Source organism: Cornus florida, unplaced genomic scaffold (genome assembly GCF_030987335.1).
Source record: "Cornus florida cultivar Cherokee Brave unplaced genomic scaffold, ASM3098733v1 CherokeeBrave_3.0.0_Hap2_Chr11, whole genome shotgun sequence".
Classification (NCBI taxonomy): Eukaryota; Viridiplantae; Streptophyta; class Magnoliopsida; order Cornales; family Cornaceae; genus Cornus; species Cornus florida.
This window is the reverse complement of record NW_026775581.1, coordinates 42,299,319-42,321,781: the sequence shown is the minus strand read 5'-3', so window position 1 is coordinate 42,321,781 and position 22,463 is coordinate 42,299,319. Positions and strand designations below refer to the sequence as shown.

The following is a 22,463-nucleotide window of genomic DNA, read 5'->3' as shown; positions in this document are numbered from 1 at the left end:
CCACCACAAGCTATTATTTCTTTTTTTTGTGATTCACTTATCTCTTGGCGCAACAAGAAACAGAATGTGGTTGCTCGATCTAGCACATAAGCTGAGTATAGGGCACTTGCTGATACTATTTTTAAGCTTATGTGGTTGCATTGACTCCTTCAGGATATAAGAGTTTTTTCATCCGCTGCCACTCCTATCTATTGTTAGAAGAGGAATGCAATCCAAATTACCAAGTGGATGGTTCAGAACCTCTCTACCATTCTGATTAACTATCAAGTGTTCTCACCAATTCAATAGTTCAAATCACAAGACAATTTCATTCATGCCCATGTCTCTGAAACCGTAGAAGATTTTTTTTCCTGGTTTGCATTAGATTGGATTACTATTTTATTGCACAATCAGTAGAAACAAATAAAATCTAGTAATTTAGCTTCCAACTGAAATCAACTTATTTCCAATAAATTATACATCTGATGAATGTAAAATGTGTTGTATCAACAATTCATCTGATTGCTAACTAGTACTTTTTTCAACCTTTTCGCTGACAGTATGGAAAGAATTCTTGAGCGGTACGACAGGTACTCGTATGCAGAAAGGCAGCTTGTAGCAACCGGTAATGAATCACAGGTATGCACTGTTCTACCCCGAGCCACTGTCATCTTAATTCTTGAGGAATTCCTTCGTTTTGGGTGGACGCGGAGTCTTTGGAGATTTGTGATGGGCTTTACGAAGTCTCGATGATAAAGATAGCTAAAAATAGAGGATGTGGCAAAATGTGATGCCTACACTACTTCTAAGATAGTATATTAGAATTATACTAATTAATAGTATAATACTAAATGATATGTAATTTACAACTTATACTACCTATAGGATACTATTTAAATAGTATATTACTAAATGACATGTAACTTACAACTTATACTAGCTAGTTAAAAGATACTACTATTTAACTACTCATTAACACAATAGTATACTACTAGTTAGGATTAAAGTATAACATTTCATAGTTTATTTCTAAATGTTAATCATTCGACTTATATTACAAGGTGGGCTTGTAAGGTAAAGTTTGGGCCGGACTTTCACATAAAGGCCCGAAACAAAGGTGGGCCAAGTCACAACATATTAAAATGAAAATTTCAAAAAAAGAGTTGTGTTGGGCTGGTTCTTTGACAAATTGGGAGAAGAAAAAATGGCTTTTTGGCGAGTTGGGATGGGCGGATCAAGTCCAAGCCCACTCAGCCCCCTCTTGAGACCTGTCCGGGCCTAGCAGAAGTTTGGCTGGGTCAAGCTACCCTTCGGGCCTCGGGCTTTCTTGCACCCTGAAGTAAATATAGGTTCAATAGTATAGGATAGTTCACAATATATATATATATATATATATAAATATATTTCAATAATTTTTATTTATTTATTAGTATTAATTTTTATTTTTGCAATTAACCTAACAATTTTGGAAATTTATTTAGAGAGAGGGAGTAGTAATTTTGAGAAGTACAACCTCAACAAATTTAGGTAATATTCAATCTACAAGGAGGAGAAAGAAAAAGTTATAACTGGACTATAAAAGGTTTCACCTAATAACAAAAACGAAAAGACCTTCCGTCAACACACTCCAATTAAAACCAAACAAACACCCCGTTAAAAGCGCACAATCCCGTACACCTTTGACACGTATTGTACGCAGTAAACGGCGCCGTTTACAATAAAACCACTACGGACTTGCAATACCACACACACCATACACCGAATAAAATCTCCGAGTCGACCAATCAGAATTCGACAACGTTTTTGACCAAACTACCCCGGTTTTGAAATACCAGACAAAACCCAAATCTGATCACGTAAAGCCGGTTTTCAAACTACCCAACATGGTGAATAAATATATATATAGATACCTGTATACACCACTATATTTCTCATTAAAACACTCCCATTTCTCCCACAAAAATAAATAGAGTCTTTTCAAGTCTTCCTCCACATGCTTAGTAACACAAAGAAGATAACAAATACAGCTAGTCCTCTCGATAAATATATGTATAGTTTTTACTGAATTGTTGGATTGTGTTTGGAGGCCAAGAAAGCGAAGGAAAAATGGGAAGAGGTAGGGTTCAGCTAAAGAGGATCGAGAACAAAATCAATCGGCAGGTGACCTTCTCGAAGCGACGGTCCGGATTGCTCAAGAAAGCTCATGAGATCTCGGTGCTATGCGACGCCGAGGTTGCGTTGATTGTCTTCTCCACCAAAGGGAAGCTATTCGAGTACGCTACAGATGCCTGGTAAGATCTTCATCTCCCTCGATATATATCTATATATATATATATATACACGGTTTTATATATTATTAATTTCACAACTTCTTTCATCTAATTTTGAGCAATTATTTTCAATTTTTTATTCTGAATCCGAAATAGCTAGTTCTTGTTTTCTGTCCCTATATGTGTTTGTGTGTGTTTTCTATTTCCAGTTCTTGATGATTGATCTATGAGTGTTTGAACACACTGTAATATATATTTTGCTGTTAATATATATATATATATATATATTACTTTTTGTGCTGACATGTATATTATATTAATAAAATAATCACTGTAATGCAAAATAATCATTGTAATATTTCTGAGTGGCTTTTAATCTCTGATTTCATGCACTGCTTGTTATCTTTGTACATAAGACTCATGAACAAATATAGATATAGGATAATATATGTAGACGTACATATATAAGCATCTATTATTATTACACACACATATATCCACTGAACTCTATCTCTATGTACTTTAATGTCAGGTGAAGTCATTTCACACTAATTTTTCCAGAAAAAAATAAATAAAAAAAATAGTCATTAAGGCTCTGGGTTTTTCTGAGTCACTGTTAAAGTATAGCACAAACTGTTATAGGAGAACTAGAAATAGTCCTCTACACATAGAGCACTCAGATCCTCTCCAGAGGTCCGATAATTTAAAGTTATTTTTAAAATGCAACACCGTTACGTCGAGACACAATGCATGTAGCGCTGTAGCGCTGTAACAGTAAGAACGTAAATTTTTGCTGCATGTAATAGTAGAATCGACACAATGCATGTAACACTATAACATCAAAAACGTACATTCTCAATGTAATGGTATTATCATCGATTTTATCTCGATATAATGGTGTTGCTTTTTGATTTAAGGTTCTAGGCGGCTCGAATTGAGGTCATGATGCATAAAAAGGAAGGACACTCATTTATACATAGAATATTAATATATTATATTTCTCCTTTTAATTGGGTGAATTCATAAACATTATATTTCTTGTCACTATGGTAAAGGTTAACTTCCAGCTACTGATAGCACTGTCTCCAATCAGAAACCAACAGATATATTTAATTTAATTTAATTAAATTTTATTTTATTTTATTTTTTATTTATTTATTTATTTTTTTTTTCACATTAGATTAATACACGAATTTGCAGATTTCATTGAAATACTAAATATGTGTTCTAAATGTTAAATTGGTGTGTTTTGTGCAATGTGCATTAGGCCATTTATTGGAGCCTCCTACCATATTTTGGTACCTACATGAATTTTGACACCCTCAGAACTCTAGTCTAATTTTATTTTATTCATCAAAAACTAGAAAAGAAATTATTTTTGTTAATGCAAATGGTATTAGATTATGTCCCTCTACTTGATATTAAATAGTCATATATAGTTTGCTGTTAGAGAAGTTTTACAATACCCGGGGTATGGTACCCCGGCATGTCTCGGCAATTAAGTCATTTATTAGGTGGGTCCCACCACCACATCAATAATTAAGGGCCTAGAGGGTATGATACTCCGGGATAATGTAGAATTTTTTGTGTTGGAGATTGAAAATTAATTCTACACGGGCTAATTGAAAAATATTAAAATTCCAAACTCAACTATTCAGAAGGAAACAATTGTACAAGTTTTTGGCAACTTGTATTCCACTTGTATTATTTTCTTCAAAACGTACAACATATTTATATTTTCACATGTTTTTTTAAGAATCGTCTATCTAGATTTTACTAGGACTTATATTAATAAATAGAAAAATGATTCTTGTACGTTGAAGTGAATTGCTAAATATGGTTTTTTAATTAGTTAATTATGCAACAAATAAAGAAGTGGAGCCTTCTCCTTAGTTGTATTTGGTATAAATAACCAAATAAAAATTATTCTATTAGACAATTCACTACAGTGTTCCGTGTGAATATTAGTACTCTAATAAATATGTCTAGCTTTCTCTTTTAATTTTAGAATTTTTATAATAGTGAATCACAAACCGACTAATTCAAAAAACTATAAATAAAAGCCATAAATAATTAGAAAACTGTCAAAATTTTGAAAACCTTACCAAAACTGCCTAGTATCAAATCCAAAACAAGCTTCAATCTGCTCATAAATGATAGAAAAAATGTCATATGAATATAGCTTTTAGTTTATTTTTAAATTAGCTAATTGGACATTATTTATTTTATTTTATACTTTAATAGCATTACTTTTCTTTTTTTCTTTTTTTCTTTTTTTCCTCCCTCTCTCTCTAGTAAGATAATTGGCTAATGTCGTAATAACATTACTTTTATTAAAAATTCCTAATTTCCTACCGTCAAACTTTTAATATCAATATTTTTTTTAGTTTTTAATTATAAGTTAATCACAACCCAAAGCTATTTGTCGTGTAGGGGATTCCAACCTTAAACATTTTCAATTAGGATGATGAGACACCGCTACTAATTGTATATCATATCAAAGTTCCATCTGCAGAGACTCATAGTACATAAATTTTAGTCAAACTCTTATCCTTTGACCAATTTTGACCCCTTCAATAAAGGCAACATGATAATACAATCAAGAAGCAAGTGCTTATATGTCATTAGCTCCAATTTCATCCTATTGGTTTTCGTTGTGTAGCCGACTCTTCCTAACCAACAGATTAACCAAAAGAGTTCCTATCGGAGAACAGTCCCACACTTTATATTGGCCAATAGAAAGATGGAAGTGTTACCTGTTCTAATATCCTTTTGTCAAACTGATCATCACGTCGTACGATTTTTTGTATTATATTTTGTTGTGGATATATATATATCAGTTAAATTATATGCTATTGAGAATGTGTAGGTGTAGATATTTGTAAGTAAAGAACAATAAACAAATTCATGATACAAAAAAGATTCAACACGTGTAACGAATCTCTTTGTTATTGCTCAGTTATATTATATGCATTATATTGAGAATGTGTAGGTGTAGATATTTGTAAGCAGAGAAAACTAAACAAATTCATACAAAAAGAGATTCAACTGGTGTAACGAATCTCTTGTTATTGCTTATAGTGATCCTATTTGAACCTTTTTCCCCTCAATATCTGAATATTTATATAAGAGGATTTAACTTGATTTCCGCTTATTTAATCTCTAATGCTTTGTTTAGTTAGAGGGATGGAAAAATGGATAGAAAGGAAGAGACCGGATGCATGAGACATCCTAATAAAGGGAGAGAAGGTGTCACCTTCACTTTTTGTTTAGTTCGATGGTGTGATACTTCTTATTTTTTTTGGGAGCTCCTTACCTCCTCCCTCTTTTTTCTTCCTTCCAATCAAATATGAAAAAGTTATTTTTATCTCCCCTCTTAACCATCACTCCTCAATCATTCCCTCCAACCAAACAAAACATAATTTCAGGGATTGGAGCCAATCCCCCTTCCAGAGAGGTAACTGGACTGATTTGATTATCCCAATTTGATTACTAGTTGTCCTATGGGATTTCCATTTGTCATTGGACTGATTTGGCATTTATACAAGAGGATTCAACTTGATTCTGCCTATTCAATCTCTAATTTTCAGGGATTTAGGGACCTAACTGGGTCATGTTTATCCCAATTTGATTTCTTGTTGATTCTGTGCAATTTCCATTTATCATTGGATTGATTTGGGGGTCAATCGACTCCCTGGCCCATTCGGCTAGTCATGTGTGTCGTCCAAGTTGACATTACTATGGCCGCCTGTTGTTCTACCGTTTGATACTGCCTTGTACAGATGTCACATCTTTATTGGTGAGAGATTTTCCTCTGCGGTATGCAATATCGTTACTTTGAAAATTCAACTTAAAGATAAATGTGTTGCATTCTTGAAATAATGTCATTGTAATGTTACATTTTGATATAAATGTTTTGCACAAGACCAAAGGCCTTGTGGTATGGTGGTATTTACTCGCCTTCAAAAGTGAAGGTTGATGGTTTAAGTTCCCGTAGGAACAGAAATGAGTGTGAGTATGTTCTTGCCAATAAATAAAAAATAAAAAATACATTGGAAAAAGTTTTAACTTCGCAAAAGATAGAAAATGAGTTTTTAGCATAATTATTGGTTGTTAAAATCTTTATTATACGGACTTTTTAAAAGTAGTGGAGTACATGTGTTGGACACATATTACTCATACATGGGTATGAGATATGTGTTCGATACTTTTGGTTGGACATTTACTTAAAAAGTATATACAATCATTCAATTTTATTATATTATTACTTTAAAATGAATTAAATGCCTATATTGAACACTTTGTTGTATAAAAATATTAATTTATTCTAGAAATAAAACAACATAATTAAATTAAAAGAGTAGTGAGAATATATAATAAAACTTCTATTATAAGAGAAAATAACACATCATAATTTTGGTAAATTGCAAGAAAATCTTCTGTTATAAATATCTCATTGTGTTTAAGAAAAACCCTACATTTTTCAAATTGAGCAAATAAGGACATTTTGTTCATTTGAAGATTAAAATATTTAAAATGCCTCTAAGACAAAATAAAATTAAAAAAATACTGATTTCATAAAAATATTAATTATAAAGGGTATCTTAGGGTTCTAATAAAAAAATTGTCGAAATTGACAGTAAGAGACGACTTGAACATATTTTCAAATGTTAAGAATTTATATACACAAATTTTTTATTTTATTATTATTATTATTATTATTTTAACACATTACCCTTTAAGTTATGTTTCCATGTTATTAAAATTTTTGGAAATTTGTATGATTGTATATATGTGGTCAGTTTTTATAAATTAGTGTGTGTGTGTCTAGATATATATATATATATAACCTCGAAGTAGAAGGAATAGTGTCAAGAGTTTTAAACCTTTTTGAAAATATCTTCCTATCAACTTCGATTGAGACGTTGGAGCGACTAATCTTATTCCAATGGCAATCAATCAATTATTTGATTGATCAGCTTTCGTGTCCTCATCTAATTAGGGTTTGAGTTCCTAACACATCAATGCATCATCATCCATTCTAAAATGTACTCCGCGTTTGGAAACACTAGCATACGAACACCTGGTTGGACTTGAGGGCACAAATTTAAAAAGTAGAAATCACGCGTTTTAAAAAGTTCGAAATTTGAGTAGACCATTTTACCATTGGGCAGATGTAACTCAACTAATTTATGTCCGATAATAGTTTTCTTTCTTTCTATATTGGACAATCCTAGTAAGTGAAGATGTACATTATCTTGGTTGATGTAGGCCAATAAAAAATAAGTATGATCTCTTTACTTATCAAATGTGGGATGCATATTCATTTACCAAATCAAATATGGTGATTTGATTACCATTTTTGATTTGGTAATTAAAATAGGACGGGTCTATTTATTGTTGATCCATGTACATTCTCAACGATAAGAATCTAACTATTACCCATTTCTATTTAAGGATGTCCCATAGTATTTCATCTGACAAAGCAAAACAAAACTATTTTTCTATAATTATCTTCTTGTTGAAACCTAGGTAAAAATTTACTTTGCTTAAACAAATAGAATCAACAAGGGAAACTCAAATGCTCAAATGATAATTTGATATTCTGGAAGTAGAGAAAAACAAAAGGTTATTATATTTAGACCAAGAATTATCCAGAATGTGTGATATAATCTTAACTCAATCTCATAGTTGAGAACTACTTGATAAATTTAATCCCTTTGATTTTAGTGGATACCTAGACCTAGTATTGATCAAGCTATGCAAAAACTAGAACATCTATAGTGATTGGTTACTTGGTTTATGCATTTGTTGTAATGCTATGGTTAGGAGTAGCGAATCAGTGACTATAATTTATAATTAAAAGAAATTTAGTTAAAATGTTGAATTAAATTTTATTCAATTCCAAATTCAAAGCACGAATTCGGTACTATTAAAAACTCAACTTTGAATTTGAAAGAAGTTGAGATACCAGTGGACTATGTACCTTATATTCAATACCCAAGTGCTTGGTTCTTCTAATGTATAAGGGGGATAAGCTGAGTTAAAAGGGATCTTAATGGACTAATGACATAGATTTATTGGAGTGTTATTTAGGGGATATATATATATATTTTCAAATAACCTGGGTGTCTGGGGCTTTGCCTTGACTAATTCACGGGATTCATGCAAGGTGTCCCCACATAGATCGGATAAAGCTCAAATTATGTCCGCGAGCGTGGTCCTTAAGGAATTAGTTGCACATAGGAAGAATCGATCCTAATGCCTGATGCTCCACGAGACCACCGTGCCCAAATTTTTTCTAAGTAGGCCAACCCCTTGGGTTTAGGACACATTTATAAATGTGTTATTTTACATTTCTTTCAAGAGAATGACTTTGACTCTGTTTCTCTCTTGAAACAAGATATTAACATGGTAGTAGCCACACTGGCTTTGTAAACTACCTAACCAAGAGGAAAGCTTCTTTAAAAATATGTCCATTGAATCATATCAAATGGATGGTTCAGAACCTCTCTACCATTCTGATTAACTGTCAAGTGTTCTCACCAATTCGATAGTTCAAATCACAAGACAATTTCATTTATGCCCATGTCTCTGAAACCGTAGAAGATATTATTTTATTTTATTATTTTATTTATTTTTTTTTCTCTTCTGGTTTGCATTAGATTGAATTACTATTTTATTGCATAATCAGTAGAAACAAATAAAATATAGTATTTTAGCTTCCAACTGAAATCAACTTATTTCCAATAAATTATACATCTGATGAATGTAAAATGTGTTTGTATCAAATTTGACAGCAAAAACTCTCTGTTTTGTGCCTGAATTTGGCTACAATTCATCTTGATTGCTAACTAGTAATTTTTTTTCGCTGACAGTATGGAAAGAATTCTTGAGCGGTATGACAGGTACTCGTATGCAGAAAGGCAGCTTGTAGCAAATGGTAATGAATCACAGGTATGCACTGTTCTACCCCGAGCCACTGTCATCTTAATTCTTGAGGAATTCTAGTATTCGTCGAAATATGATTGATATTATTATCCAGGGAAGCTGGACTCTGGAATACGCAAAGCTCAAGGCTCGGCTGGAGGTTCTACAAAAAAACCAAAGGTAATAACCGAAATTAATGTGATTATCAGAAGGAATTGAGATGAATCATGCTTCGTTGTTGGTGTTTGCAGTCATTTTATGGGAGAAGATCTAGATACTTTGAGTCTAAAAGAGCTTCAGAATTTGGAGCACCAGCTTGATAGTGCTCTTAAGCACGTTCGGTCAAGAAAGGTGAAATCGGCTACGAGTTTAAAAGTCTTGTGCAGTTTTTGTTTTATGGAAGATGCAAATGACTGAACTCAGACTCTTTTGTTTACAGAACCAACTAATGCAAGAATCCATTTCGGAGCTGCAAAAAAAGGTGAGACTTTCATTCTACCTATTTTGCACCAAATGTTAAGATGAGGATCCCCTTTATTATATATATATATTAAAGGGGAATTGGAGGCAAGGAGTCTTGGCCCATTGACATTTGGTGGACCAATTCAATTTAGACCGTTGAGATTTTTTTTTGTAATTTGAACCCTCTTGCTGCGTTTCTATTAGCGGTCGATCCCTAGAAAAAAAAATCACTTATAAATAGTATGGATATGTTTGGTTTGTAACTCAAAAAACGTGACAGTTTTCTGTTTTCAGATAACTGAAAATTAGAAAACTATATAAAGAATGTTTAGTTCAGTTTTCTTAAAAGTTGGTTATAAAAATGCCTATTTTTAAAAAACTATTTTTTGTAGTTTTTTGAAAATAATTTTACGAATTCTTGAGAACAGTTTTGGCTCTTTGATAGTTCTCGGAAACAAAGTTGTAGACTTCTAGCTTGTGATGTAGCATTAAGCATCACCTAATTTGAAGGTAAAAAAAAAAAAACACAGAATTTTAGCCTTAAAACTGCTGCCTTACTCTGTTATTTCCTCTCTAAATTGTGTTTTGTGACAGGATAAGGCATTGCAGGAGGAAAACAACTTGCTGGCAAAGAAGGTGATATAGCACATTTCAATCTAAACCATAGTCTCTAACCTCTGATCATCCTGAAAAAGAAGTTACATATATATGATGTATCTAATATTTTAAGCCAATATAGGTGAAGGAGAAAGAGAAGGAACTGGCACAACAACCCCAATTGATGGAACAAGACCATGGACAGAACTCAACCTCAGTTGTTCAATCACTGCCATTGCACTCCTTAAGCATTGGGTCTCTCTCTTTTTCTATGTGTGTGTGACATTCATTTTATACATTGCCATAATATACACTAATGCTATGTTCGGTTGCATGACCTTTGAAGTCAATTTTCTCCGATTTAAATTTCAAGGCACCAATTTCATATAACTGAACATAGCATAATACTTGTTGCCATATATATTAGAGTACTAACTCGGATAAATATATGTGATGCAGTGGAGCTTACCAGGGAGGAGGGAATGGGGGAGAAGTAGAAGAAGAAGAAGTTCCATGTCAACAACAACAAAGTAATACCGTCATGCCTCCATGGATGCTTCGCCACATTAATGGCTAAAACTGAGGACACTATGCGAATGCTGCACAAATTTTTGATGTCAAACAAATCAAGAAACATGTATATGTGGTAAAAGACATATATATATATATATATATATATATAATAGTATAATAAATGATGTCGAAAAGTATGGTGTAAAACAATCCCAAAAGGTCGGTGTCCTAGTTTGTGATTTGGAAACTATGTACATTTGTATTTTGTATGGATAGAAGACCATTAATGTAAAGGAACTTGGCAACACAGCTGACCCTTACATTATTATGTATATAAAAACTATATTTTGGCGGTAATTTTCTCTTTAGCATATAGCTGTTTTTATTTTAATTCCTTTTTGCCTCTTAAATTCCTGGGTGGTTCTTATATTTTTGTTAGCATGTAGTACTTATGGATAGGGATGGCAACGAGGGCAAGTTTGGGCAGGTGTACCCTCCTCCGCCCTCGCAACCGTTTAAAAACTCGTCCCCTATCCCCGCCCAAAACCGCAAAAACGGAGAACTTACCATCCCATCCCCGCAACCATTTAATATTTTTATCTCAGCAGGTACCCGCCCTACCCCGTTTAAGACTATAATTTATTTATTGTTGAAATAGATTTGTTTTTTTTTTTTCTTTTTTTTTTTTCCCCTCATCTTCAGTTCTTTATCATTGCAACTTTCGGTCTAATTAAATTCATTTGTTACTTTAATATTGTTATATAAGGTACTTAATATATATACTGGTAAATATATATACTAATGAAATAAGGGTACTTAAGTAATTTATCTATTTAAACGGGTGGGGCGGAGTGACCCTCCCCGCCCTCGTATCAAACACGTGCGGGTTTTTATTACATTAAACTATCCCCACCCAAATAAGCTAAACATTCTCCAAAACCATCAAAAACGGGGCAGGGCGGGGCATGGCGGGTAACAGCGGGAGCGGTTCAAATTGCCATCCCTACTTATGGAATTAGGTTTTGGTTCACTTTAAATTCCTAATGGGACACAAATTTTGTGTTTGAAAATTTTGGAATAAAAATGTGAAATAAATAATTGATTTTATTAATTTTAGAAATATAGTATAGTTCTCTCTAGTTGATTCTTGTGCAGGAAGAGTATCTTCTTTTGATTAATTCTTCTTGATGTTCGGTGCAAGGATTTAAGAAGGTTGATGTTTTTGTGTAGTTTCTCTCTAGGCTCTCTATTTGTGTCGAGTCTTGAGTGGTCATATATTTATAACTTTTCAATAATTGTGGTAAACTTTTTATTTTTATTTTTATTTACCTGACAAGGGAGGAAAGGGAGAGGAAGGGGTTAGTCAAACGTTGGCTATCTTCTTCTGATTAATTTTTCTTGATGTTCTGCGTAATTTCTCTCTAGACTCTCTATTTGTGTCAAGTCTTAAGTGACCATATATTTCCATATATTTATAACTTTTCAATAATTGTGGTAAACTTTTTATTTTTATTTACGCCGTAAGGATGGGGAGGGGAGGAGGGGGTGAGTTGTACCTGGGCTTTGACTCGACTCAGGAGACTGCCTCTACTAATTGGACTATCCAACTCATTCCGTGATAAACTTTCTCAAATAATAGATATTTGTCTCTTATTATTTGAAAACAAATTTAAATTTAAATATTATTTATAACTTTTTTATAAAAAAATTTCATCCTTAGATATTTCGACATGCGTCTGTTGATGAATTCACATTAATTAAGAAATTTTGAATTCTTAACACATGGGACAATGACTAAACCATCACAAAATTTTGATAGTGAGTTTTTTGAATTTTTATTTTTATCTACAAATTAATTGCCCGCGACAGCTTAGTGACATGTATCCTTGTTGAATAGTGAGTTTTTTTATTTATTTATTTTTTATTTTATGTTGTAACGGTCCCCATTATATGCAAAATAGTGAGCTTTAAATTTTTCATTTTATTTTATTTATTATTATTATTTTCTTTTTGATTTTATGACCCCATCAAATGCCAAATAGTGAGCTTTGAATTTTTTTTAAATTTATATTTATTATTTTTCATTTTGATTTGATGACCCCATCACATGCCAAATATGGCATGACCTTGTCCCATACTCAACTCATCATATATCCTTAATTATGACAAATCTGATAGTCAATCACCTTTCCTTTTCTTTTTTTTTCTTTTTTCTTTTTTTTTTTTAATTGTTTTTTGTTTTTTACTTTTTTTGCCTTTTATTGCATGGCTTAAAGATGTGACATGTTCCAATTTATGGAACCTGCATGCGCATCCTTGTGGTTCTAGTGGGGTGTTTGGGGCTGCCTCCCTATTGAATTTATGATTGCCAGTGCGCATGAGTGGCGACTACTATGGTGGGGACGCCTCAATATCTTCTGCTATTTCTTGTCTCTCCCTATCATTCATGTCATATCATGTCATATCATATATATATATATAGAATGATTTTAAAATATTAGAGGAGAAAATAAAGTTAAACCCTAGCCTTGATATACGTGGCCTCGCCATTGTATATGAAATGTCATAAATATTTACCATGCATAAACAATCAAGGAATTCCATTCCTTTTAGAGTTTGTATATGTATTCTCTGCAAGAAATAATGCTGGTGAAAATGGTATGATAGCCTCAGAGATAGAACAACATCCTTGATCACAAGTTATCGGAGATGGAGAAGAAAGAGCATGTATACTAATATTGAACGTTTTGAAGATGTTGAACGGATTATATTTTTTGAAAAGTAATATATATATATATATATATATATATATATATATATATATATGCTACCTTATATATATATTTTAGACGATAGAGTAAAGCAGAAGATGTACAAATGAGGATGAGGGAGTGCACCATTAATTGACGGCTGAGAAGGGACGAGGGAGAATATCTAAGATATTCTGGGAGAGTTCTAGAAGGTTCTAGAGCGTTCTGGAGGGTTCTAGTAACTGGGGATAGTTTTATAAATATCCAAGATATAGATCAACGTTTGTGCTCATGGCCGGTGTCGGATAGATAGGTATAAAAATTATAAATATCATATATATATATATATAAGATATTTTGAAAGAGAGATTTAGATATTTATAAAAATTAAAAATATCTAAGATATATAGAGGATATAGTTCAGAGTTTGTGCCAGAGAAAGTTGGTGTTTGTCCTTTGCCCTTGAATTGGCATAACTATAAAGTCAGTCTTTTGGGTTTGTATTGATCGGCTTCCTACAGTTTTGGGATAGTTTTTTTAGTCACCCATAATATACTAATACGTGTACGTACCATATCCAATGCATGAGTTATTAGGATGGAGACTACCACCCGACTTTTTTGAAAAGTTATTCTCTCCCTATGGAGATACTGATATTAGTACGTTTTGTTTTTTCTGTGCGGCATACAGAGTTACCATGGATCCTATTTGTAATTACTAAGAAGAGTAAATCACGTTACTAAACCATATTACCTGTTATTCTTTGCACAACTTTGGAATAAGTATTGTTTTTAAGCAACTAAACTCATTACTTACAGTGCAACTCGACAGAATCTGTACAGACTTATCTATCTTTTACATGATAAGATTAGTCTTGTACAATAGCTTTAAAAATTTAGAAGGCAAGTGGATAGTATAACATAATGGCTTAGGTTGACTAATAATACATTGGAAATTGAACTTTTTATTTTTTGATAAATAAGTGAGTTGTATAAAAAAAGAGAAAAAATTGTACAATATACAAGGGGTATGCCCCTAGAAAATTGAAGAATAAAAAAAATGGGCTGAAACAATTGCATATAAAAATTTGAATTTTTTATTTTTCGGTAAGTAAGTGAATTGTATAAAAAAGAGAAAAAACTGTACAATATACAAGGGGGTATACCTCTAGAAAATTGAAGAATAAATTAAAAAAAAACAAAAAAAAGGGCTGAAACAACTGCATATAAAAATAAACTCAAGCCCAATCCAAATAACACAAACTAACGCCCAAAACCAAAAGAGAAAGACCTGGCCCGAAAGACCTGGCCCAAAATTTGAACACCAAACTTACACTAGCTAAGAGACATTGTAGGATCATCAACATTCGAGAAAGCCTTGGTCCGATTTGTGGTAGAAATTGTGTAACTTCGGTGGAGACGTGTGTGTGAGTACCAACTAGAAAAAAAATGAAAAGAAAAGCTGAAGAATGGGTTTTGTTGGTCCAAGTATTCATGTATGGTTTGACTTTATAATGTCACAATATGGACTTAATATATTGTTTAATGTCAAAAGGTGAGCTCAAAGGTCCAATCTTGTAGTAGAAATTGATGTCTGATATCCACAAGGGCATTTTAGTCATTCTATAGAAGTCATTTGGAACCCATTTGAGATGGTACATTGTATCACGGACCTCTACCCTTGTTAATTCTGTTAGAATTCACACAGCTTCTGATCATCTATATTGATATATGTCCTATCAAGGGCATATATGTAATTCATGAAGACCACAGAGGTGCTTGGGTCATCCCAGTATGCCGAGAATGTATGTAATCCTCCTAGGAAGGTACATTGTGTCACAAGCTCACTTCACAAGCAAATTCAATGTTTTCTGGTGCACCATATGTAACTTTGATCACAGTCACATTCATGGGCACTTTAGTCTTTTCACACGTGTGTGACCATTTTATACTTGTCTTGAATACTACATTGTATTACAGAACTCAAAAATTCACTTTGATAAAGTGTTCTCAGACTACATCACAAATTTCTTGTATATGTGACAAGTGTCCTCTAGAGGGGCATTTTGGTCTTTCTGTGTATGTAGAGCACACGACTGACACGTGCAGTATATTTTGAGTTAGAGAATGTTGTTGGACTAATTTACAATCCTTTTGCAACAAGGATTTCAGTCTTCATTCTGCTAGAACTGGTATAAGTGTATATGCGCCATCAAAAAGTGTGTGCGCACTGGAGGACAAAACTGTGAGCTCTACAAGGACATTATGGTATTTTCACACAAGGAATGTGAGAATATTCCCTCATTAATGATTGGTAGATTGTGTCACTGATGCGTTCTCACGATCAATGAATATAGATGTGTATAATATGACAATTGAGAAACATCAATTTTAAATTTATAAAGCCACTACACAACTATATTTAACATATGGTGAGTATGGATCGAACACAGCGACTATAGGCTTGGATTAAAATTAACATTAATGAGCGTAAGATTGAAAAAATGATGATTTGTTTAAACTATTAATGCAGTTAACTTATATTACAAGTAATTAACTTACGTCTCAATTAAATTATATAAACTTCCTTAATCATGATTAAAATCATTTATACATTCATTAAAATTGATATAACAATTAAAATCAGTATAAACATCTCCTAAACAACTTATAAGTTATTTAAATCTCTATATTATCTAAATCCTTACCATATTAATGTATATTCTGTTTTCTGGAAAATTACCAAGTCCGTTTAACCCATAAAAATTAAATAAAATGGGTTAAAACAAATTCTGGAACTCCAAAACGTCAAACCCAAATCCCAATCCTACTAAGTTGACTTATTCTCTGAAGAAGTCGACTCAGTTTAATCCCAACTGAGTCGGCTTGTTCATCAACCAAGTCGACTCAGTTCCAGCTGAGTCGACTCATTTAGCAACTGAGCCGACTTAGCTGGAACTAAGTCGACTCGTTCCTGTTGCGAGTCGTCTTCTCCAACTCTGGCAACCTTTGCTTGCTTTGATCTCCTTCTTTAAGGGCCTTATGTGTCTGTACTGAGTCCCATATGATCCCAAATACTTATTTTAAGCCTTTATCCATAATTAGAACGAATTAAAACAAGTTTTCATACATTAAAGTTTAAAATCAAACAAACATATACACATAAATATATACATTATTTTTAATCCGTTTAAGTATGCAAACATGGTCGATTTTAATGTTTAATTATCCTGTAATTGTCCTAGGCATGTATAGAACACGTGATCAAAGGAGAAGAGTTAGAAGAAGAATTTACCTTAAGGATTTCGGGTTGAAAACCTTAAACCTCATTCTTTGCGTTCTTCCTCTAATTTTGGCGAACCTTGGGTTGCCTTCACAACTTCTTACTGCTCTAGTTCTAACCCAGGAACAACCCTCTTCCTTCCTTCTCCCTGGTTCGGCCTTTGCTTCTTGGCCAAAACCCTCTTCCTCTCTTACGTTCTCTCTCTGTGACTCTCTTCTCTTTCTGCCTCAATAATATATGCGTAACCTGTGATACCCTCGGATTTCCGAATGCGGGTTGGCAGGCCCACGCTCGAATACCCGAGGATATCAAAAAACAAATCGGTAATAATCGAACACATAGTATAAAATAGATAAATGAGAATAAATAAATTTCTGAAAGAAAACTAAAATGATAATCCATTAATTGAAACCTCAGAATAAAATTCTATTAAATAATAAATTATTCTGATATAATTAATCCTTCAATAATAAAACTTAGGAATCCATACTGTGTGAACCCCTAGAAAATCTCAAACCAAAAATCAATAGTAAACAACTGTCTACAACTAGATACTGAATCATAAAGAAAACTCCTATATAGATAATCCGAAAGAATGAAGTAGATGATCCCTACTCAACACGAACAATCCCTACTCCTGACGAACACCTGAAAAATAATGGTGGGTCAGGCTGTAATGACCTGGTCTTTTTCCTCCTTTTCTTTCGACGATTTTCTTTTTTTCATCTTTTTCCCGTTTTTCATTTTTCCTTGCATAACCTCACTTGTTGTACTCGGATTTGATTCCAGTTTTGCATGCATTCATGATACTTGATTTCCATGATATTTGTATTTTTACTTTTGTAGAAAATACATTCTAGTTGCTCACTTTTTCATAAAGGGCATGGATGCATACTTTATTGTAATTATTCATTATTTTTGGGATTTTGGTGTAATTATGTAAAATAATTATTTTTCGTCTTAGGGACCTTTTTGTAATTTAATTTGTAAGATATTTTGAAAAATGATCTTTTTGTAATTTTTGAAAAATGTGACAAGTGTCACATTCTCATGGTGCCACTTGTTGACAAAGGGGTGGAGTGACTTGGATGTGTAATCTTTTGACATTTGGAAGGTGGAGATTCACCCACATGTTGGCCTAGGATTGGTGCACTTGTTGGTTTAGATGGTTGACAAGTGTAAGCTTAAGATTTAGCCTAGGAAGGAGCCTTGGATTTGTGACAAGTGTAGGATCATGATTTAGTTTTGCATTGTGTGTGTGAGAGAGATAGTGTAAGAACACATAGTGAATGGAGGATTTCTAGCCCTTTCACTCATCATTTCACATTTTATCTTTTTCATTTCACATGTTCTTCAAGAACCCTAGCCTAGCCACCATTGGAGAAAAGCTTGGTTTATAGCTTTGACTTCATTTTTGGCTTCCTTCCATTCACCCTAGACTTAAAAACCTTGGAACACAAAAGTTTTCCCTCACTCTCCTCTTCATTAATCCTAAACTTGTTTTCCATTTTGAGCTTGGTTGTTTGGATTATAGAGATTCAATTTTCTATTGAGGTAGGGGTGGTAGTATGTTTATATTTTAAGTGTTTTAAAATCATTTGGGGTTTAATATATATTGTATACATGCTTTTAGAATTGTAGTATTGCATACTATAGGAAATTCTTATGGTTGACTTAGGATTTTATTGATTAAGCATGTGTATTGTGTATGTATCTTGAGTATAATTAATGATGTCGTATAGAACTCTTATTGATTTGAATTACTGTACTATTGTGATGTTAATCCTACATTCTAGTAGATTATTATTGGTAATTGTGACTATTTTAAGAGCTTATTGCTAAAATGTTAAGATTTAGTATATAAAGCTTGTTGTTGAGGCATGATTGAAGTTGATAAGTTAGTGGTATTATTTTGCACATTATATCATGTTAAAGACTTGTCATTTATCATGCCATTCTAGACTAGGAACCTTAAGACATGGTTTGTGTGGTTTCAAAATGCTTGTGCATGGAAGGTGGTATATATATGCCTTAATATTATGTATAAGTTTTGAACTTAATGTATTTTGGATTCTCTTGGGACATAGTTACTAGTGACATGGCTAGAGTTTGGCTCTAGTGTGGGAGGTATGAGTTCTCCACAATTGAGATAGTGCGCACTTAGGATAGTTTTTCCTACCGGTTAATGCCCAAAACAACCATTGAGGTCTCGGCAGAATTCCGAGCTTAGATGTCCAAAGATTCCACTTTTTGATTTCGCATTCAATTCCAATTTGACAATCAATGTTTAAGTTGTAACTTGTAATTTTAGTTACATGCGATTTTATGTTGTTAAGTATATCCATTTTGATATTGTGTAGCTAGATTTATTTAAGTTAGCTTAAGATGATCCTTTAGAACACCTTGAACATAGACGTTAAGTGAAATGCTCCCTTGTATTCGTCTATATTGATCTTGCAATGATATTGAAACTTTAGGGTATACGCATATGCTTCTTCCTACGAGTAACTTGATTACTCACCCTAATGGTTTGGGTTGTTTTTCAGGTAAGGAGACTATGTTCTTGGATGCTCATCATCCTTAGAGGCTAATGAGCAATTTGGAACACTTTTGTATATTGACATGCAAGTGTTTAGCATGTTTTTCCTTCGATGTAGCTACCTTAATGTGTAATGATACCTAGATACTTACTTTTGATATTAGAAGCATATATGTATAGAGGCCAAGGGCCAAGTATGTTTAAATTTGTACTTGTTTCCATTTGGTGCTAACTTTTTGTTTCAAAAATGTATTTTAACCATCTTAGAGGTTTGCTACATGAAATTCTTGTAATTGACATGTTCATATATTCAATCTTCCTTAAAATGAATCAAATTTTGATCTATGCATGTGGGTAAAATGAATCCCATAGGTTTCATTGCAATTTCACATGTTTAGAGGAGCTTTCAGCAGTATTTCGAGGAGTTTCGGTCGACCGAAACTCTAAGTCGATCGACTGATTCCTTTTGAGACCAAATGAACAGTAAAAAAACCAGCCTTCAGAAAACATTCTGTGAGTTCCGGTCAACCGAAACTCTAAGTCGGTCGACCGATCCCTTTTGTGACCAGTTTTGGTCTATCGTGACCAATTTCGGTCGACCGAAACTCTAGGTCGGTCGACCGAAATAGCCCCTGTTCACCAGCACCTCCAGATTTTAATTCAGCACTGATGGTCAAACTTCGAAAGGTCATAACTCCTTCATTCCTAATCCAAATAGGGTGATTCTTGAGCCTAACTCAAGGATTTTGAGTTAGCTTTCCAATGGTACTATGTCATTCTCAGATTCCAAACACAGTGAGAGATATTCATGTTTTAGTGGAGAAGTGTCAGTTTTCACTTCAACCGGAAAAGAGCATTTTGTTGGATTCTTGGCCAATATTCTTAAAACTTCTTGAAATGTCTTGGAATGACTAGATTAGGTTGTATTCACCTTGTTTGACTTGTTTAGAGTTAAGTTTCTTTCTCAAATTGTGAATTGACCGTTTTACCCCTTTGATAACGAATTTTGTCCTTTTTGACCTTTGTTTCCGCTTTTACTTTCTTTAAGTCCCGTGATTTCATGAAAGGTCACATTAGTGTCTTAGGAGTGATTCCTATCTCTTAAGACCTTGGTTTATCATTTGCTTCCGCATTTCGGATCCGTTATCGGATTAACCTTCGGTTCATCACTGATGCACCGAGTTGAAAAACTTGGGCTGTCACACAGGCCCACAAACAAGTTCTACTCTACTACAGTCCAAGCATAGATCCGATACACATACACATCCTAGTCAATCCAATAATAACTAATATAGTCCGTATATATATATATATATACACACACACTAAGGAACCTCATTGGATTATAGGGCGACCTCAACCTGAATAGTAAGCAACATGCAAAACGCACATATAGTAGGCACGAATACATAGACCTACCAGGGCACATAACGATCCACTGTATCTAGCTACACATCCCTGACAATATACGCACCCTAACCATGATCCTGAGATTCAAGCTCATATCATGGCATCATAATCATATATATAAAGATCCATATAAGCATAAAATAAATGTCATCCATCTGATACAGTGGCCTGACACGAATAAGGAGGACTTAACTCTATGATTTATCCAATCCCTTATAAATAAATAGGTAGGGCTTAACTTCTTTGATTTATCCGTCCCTAGAATGCCACCGTCCCATACCGGCACATTAAACCATACAATCCATAAATAAATAGGTAGGATTTTACTTCTTTGGTTAATCCATCCTTAGAATGCCACGGTCCCATACCGGTGCATTAAACCATACAATCCATAAATAAATAGATAGGACTTAACTTCTTTAGTTAATCCATCCCTAGAATGCCACCATCCCATACCGGTGCATTAAACCATACAATCCATAAATAATGCAACAGATAAAATAGTACATCAATTAATCCAGAATTAATGTGATACATATCATACAGATATCCTTTGCATATATTTAAGCAAACACAACAGTTTAAATATCATATAGTTAACTTACCTTCCAAGTAATTAACCTACATCTCAGTTAACATTATAAAGGTTCATAAACATTGTTTAAAAACCATTTAAACATTAATTTCAATTGTTAAAGTAATTAAATTAATCTATTCATCCAATTTAAACAACTTCATTTGCATTTATTTAAGCAAATACAACAATTTAAATAACATGTAATTAACTTACATTCTAAGTAATTAACCTACATCTCAGATAAATTATATAAAGGTTCATAGCCATTATTTAAAATTATTTCGATATTAATTTAAATTGTTAGGGCAATTAAATTAATTCCTTCATCCAATTAAGCAACTTATAAGTTATTTAATTCCCAACTATCCACATCCTTAGCACATATAAGTATATTATACATTTTAGGATTTCCCAAGTCTATTTAATCATTTAATCATTTGAGTCGACTCGATTGATGCTGAAGGTGCTCTTCTTCGTCGGTTCAGCCTCTGTAAACCCTAAAAATTTATTGTTAAGGCCTCTAAACTTCAACCTAAGTCCCATAAATCCATATTAATTTATATTAGATGTTTTAAAATGTAGAGATCCAACTTAAACACATAATCATCATCAAAAATCTAAGAATAAAGAAATCAAGAACATGCATATATAATCATGAAATTCTTTGTTTTAAAGCAATTCAGGTATGCATAATTATTCAATTATGTTGTTTAAGCTCCTAGAATTTCCTAGGCACGTATAGAAACATAGATCAAAGGGAGAGAATAAGAGAAGAACTTACCTCTTAAGGATTTCGGATTAAAACCCTCAAACCTTCTTCTTCTCTACTTTTTTCAGCGACCTCTTGGCTGCCTTCTTAGTCCTCTATGCTCTTAGTTTAACCCACGAGCAAGCCTCCTAACCTCTCCTTGGTTCGGCCTTGAACCCTTGGCCAAAACCTCCTTCTTTTCCCTCACGTTTTCCTTTCTGTACCTCTCTACTTCTAAGTATATAATATTTTACATATATAAAAACTTAGCCCCCCACAAACCTATACTATTATATATATATACAACATATAACCCTAATCCTATATTAACCCTAAGTCTATTAACTTAAGGAAAATAAAAAGAAAAAATAAAATATAAAATAAATATATATATATATATATGTCT

At 33.1% G+C, this 22,463-nt stretch overlaps 1 protein-coding gene across 2 annotated transcripts; it reads left to right on the top strand.

Annotated features, from left to right (window-relative positions):
• Positions 1 to 1,863: 1,863 nt before the first annotated feature.
• Positions 1,864 to 11,108, top strand: LOC132283345 (truncated transcription factor CAULIFLOWER A). 2 transcript variants are annotated; one of them, XM_059785286.1, is made up of 8 exons: positions 1,864 to 2,270; positions 9,128 to 9,206; positions 9,295 to 9,359; positions 9,431 to 9,530; positions 9,619 to 9,660; positions 10,236 to 10,277; positions 10,381 to 10,511; positions 10,698 to 11,108. In XM_059785286.1, the coding sequence occupies exons 1-8, from the start codon at positions 2,086 to 2,088 to the stop codon at positions 10,813 to 10,815; spliced, it is 762 nt and encodes a 253-aa protein (XP_059641269.1). In that variant the 5' UTR covers positions 1,864 to 2,085; the 3' UTR covers positions 10,816 to 11,108. The 2 variants fall into 2 exon arrangements, with proteins under 2 accessions (XP_059641269.1, XP_059641270.1); XM_059785287.1 differs by having other exon boundaries at positions 1,869 to 2,270; positions 10,381 to 10,493.
• Positions 11,109 to 22,463: the final 11,355 nt, after the last annotated feature.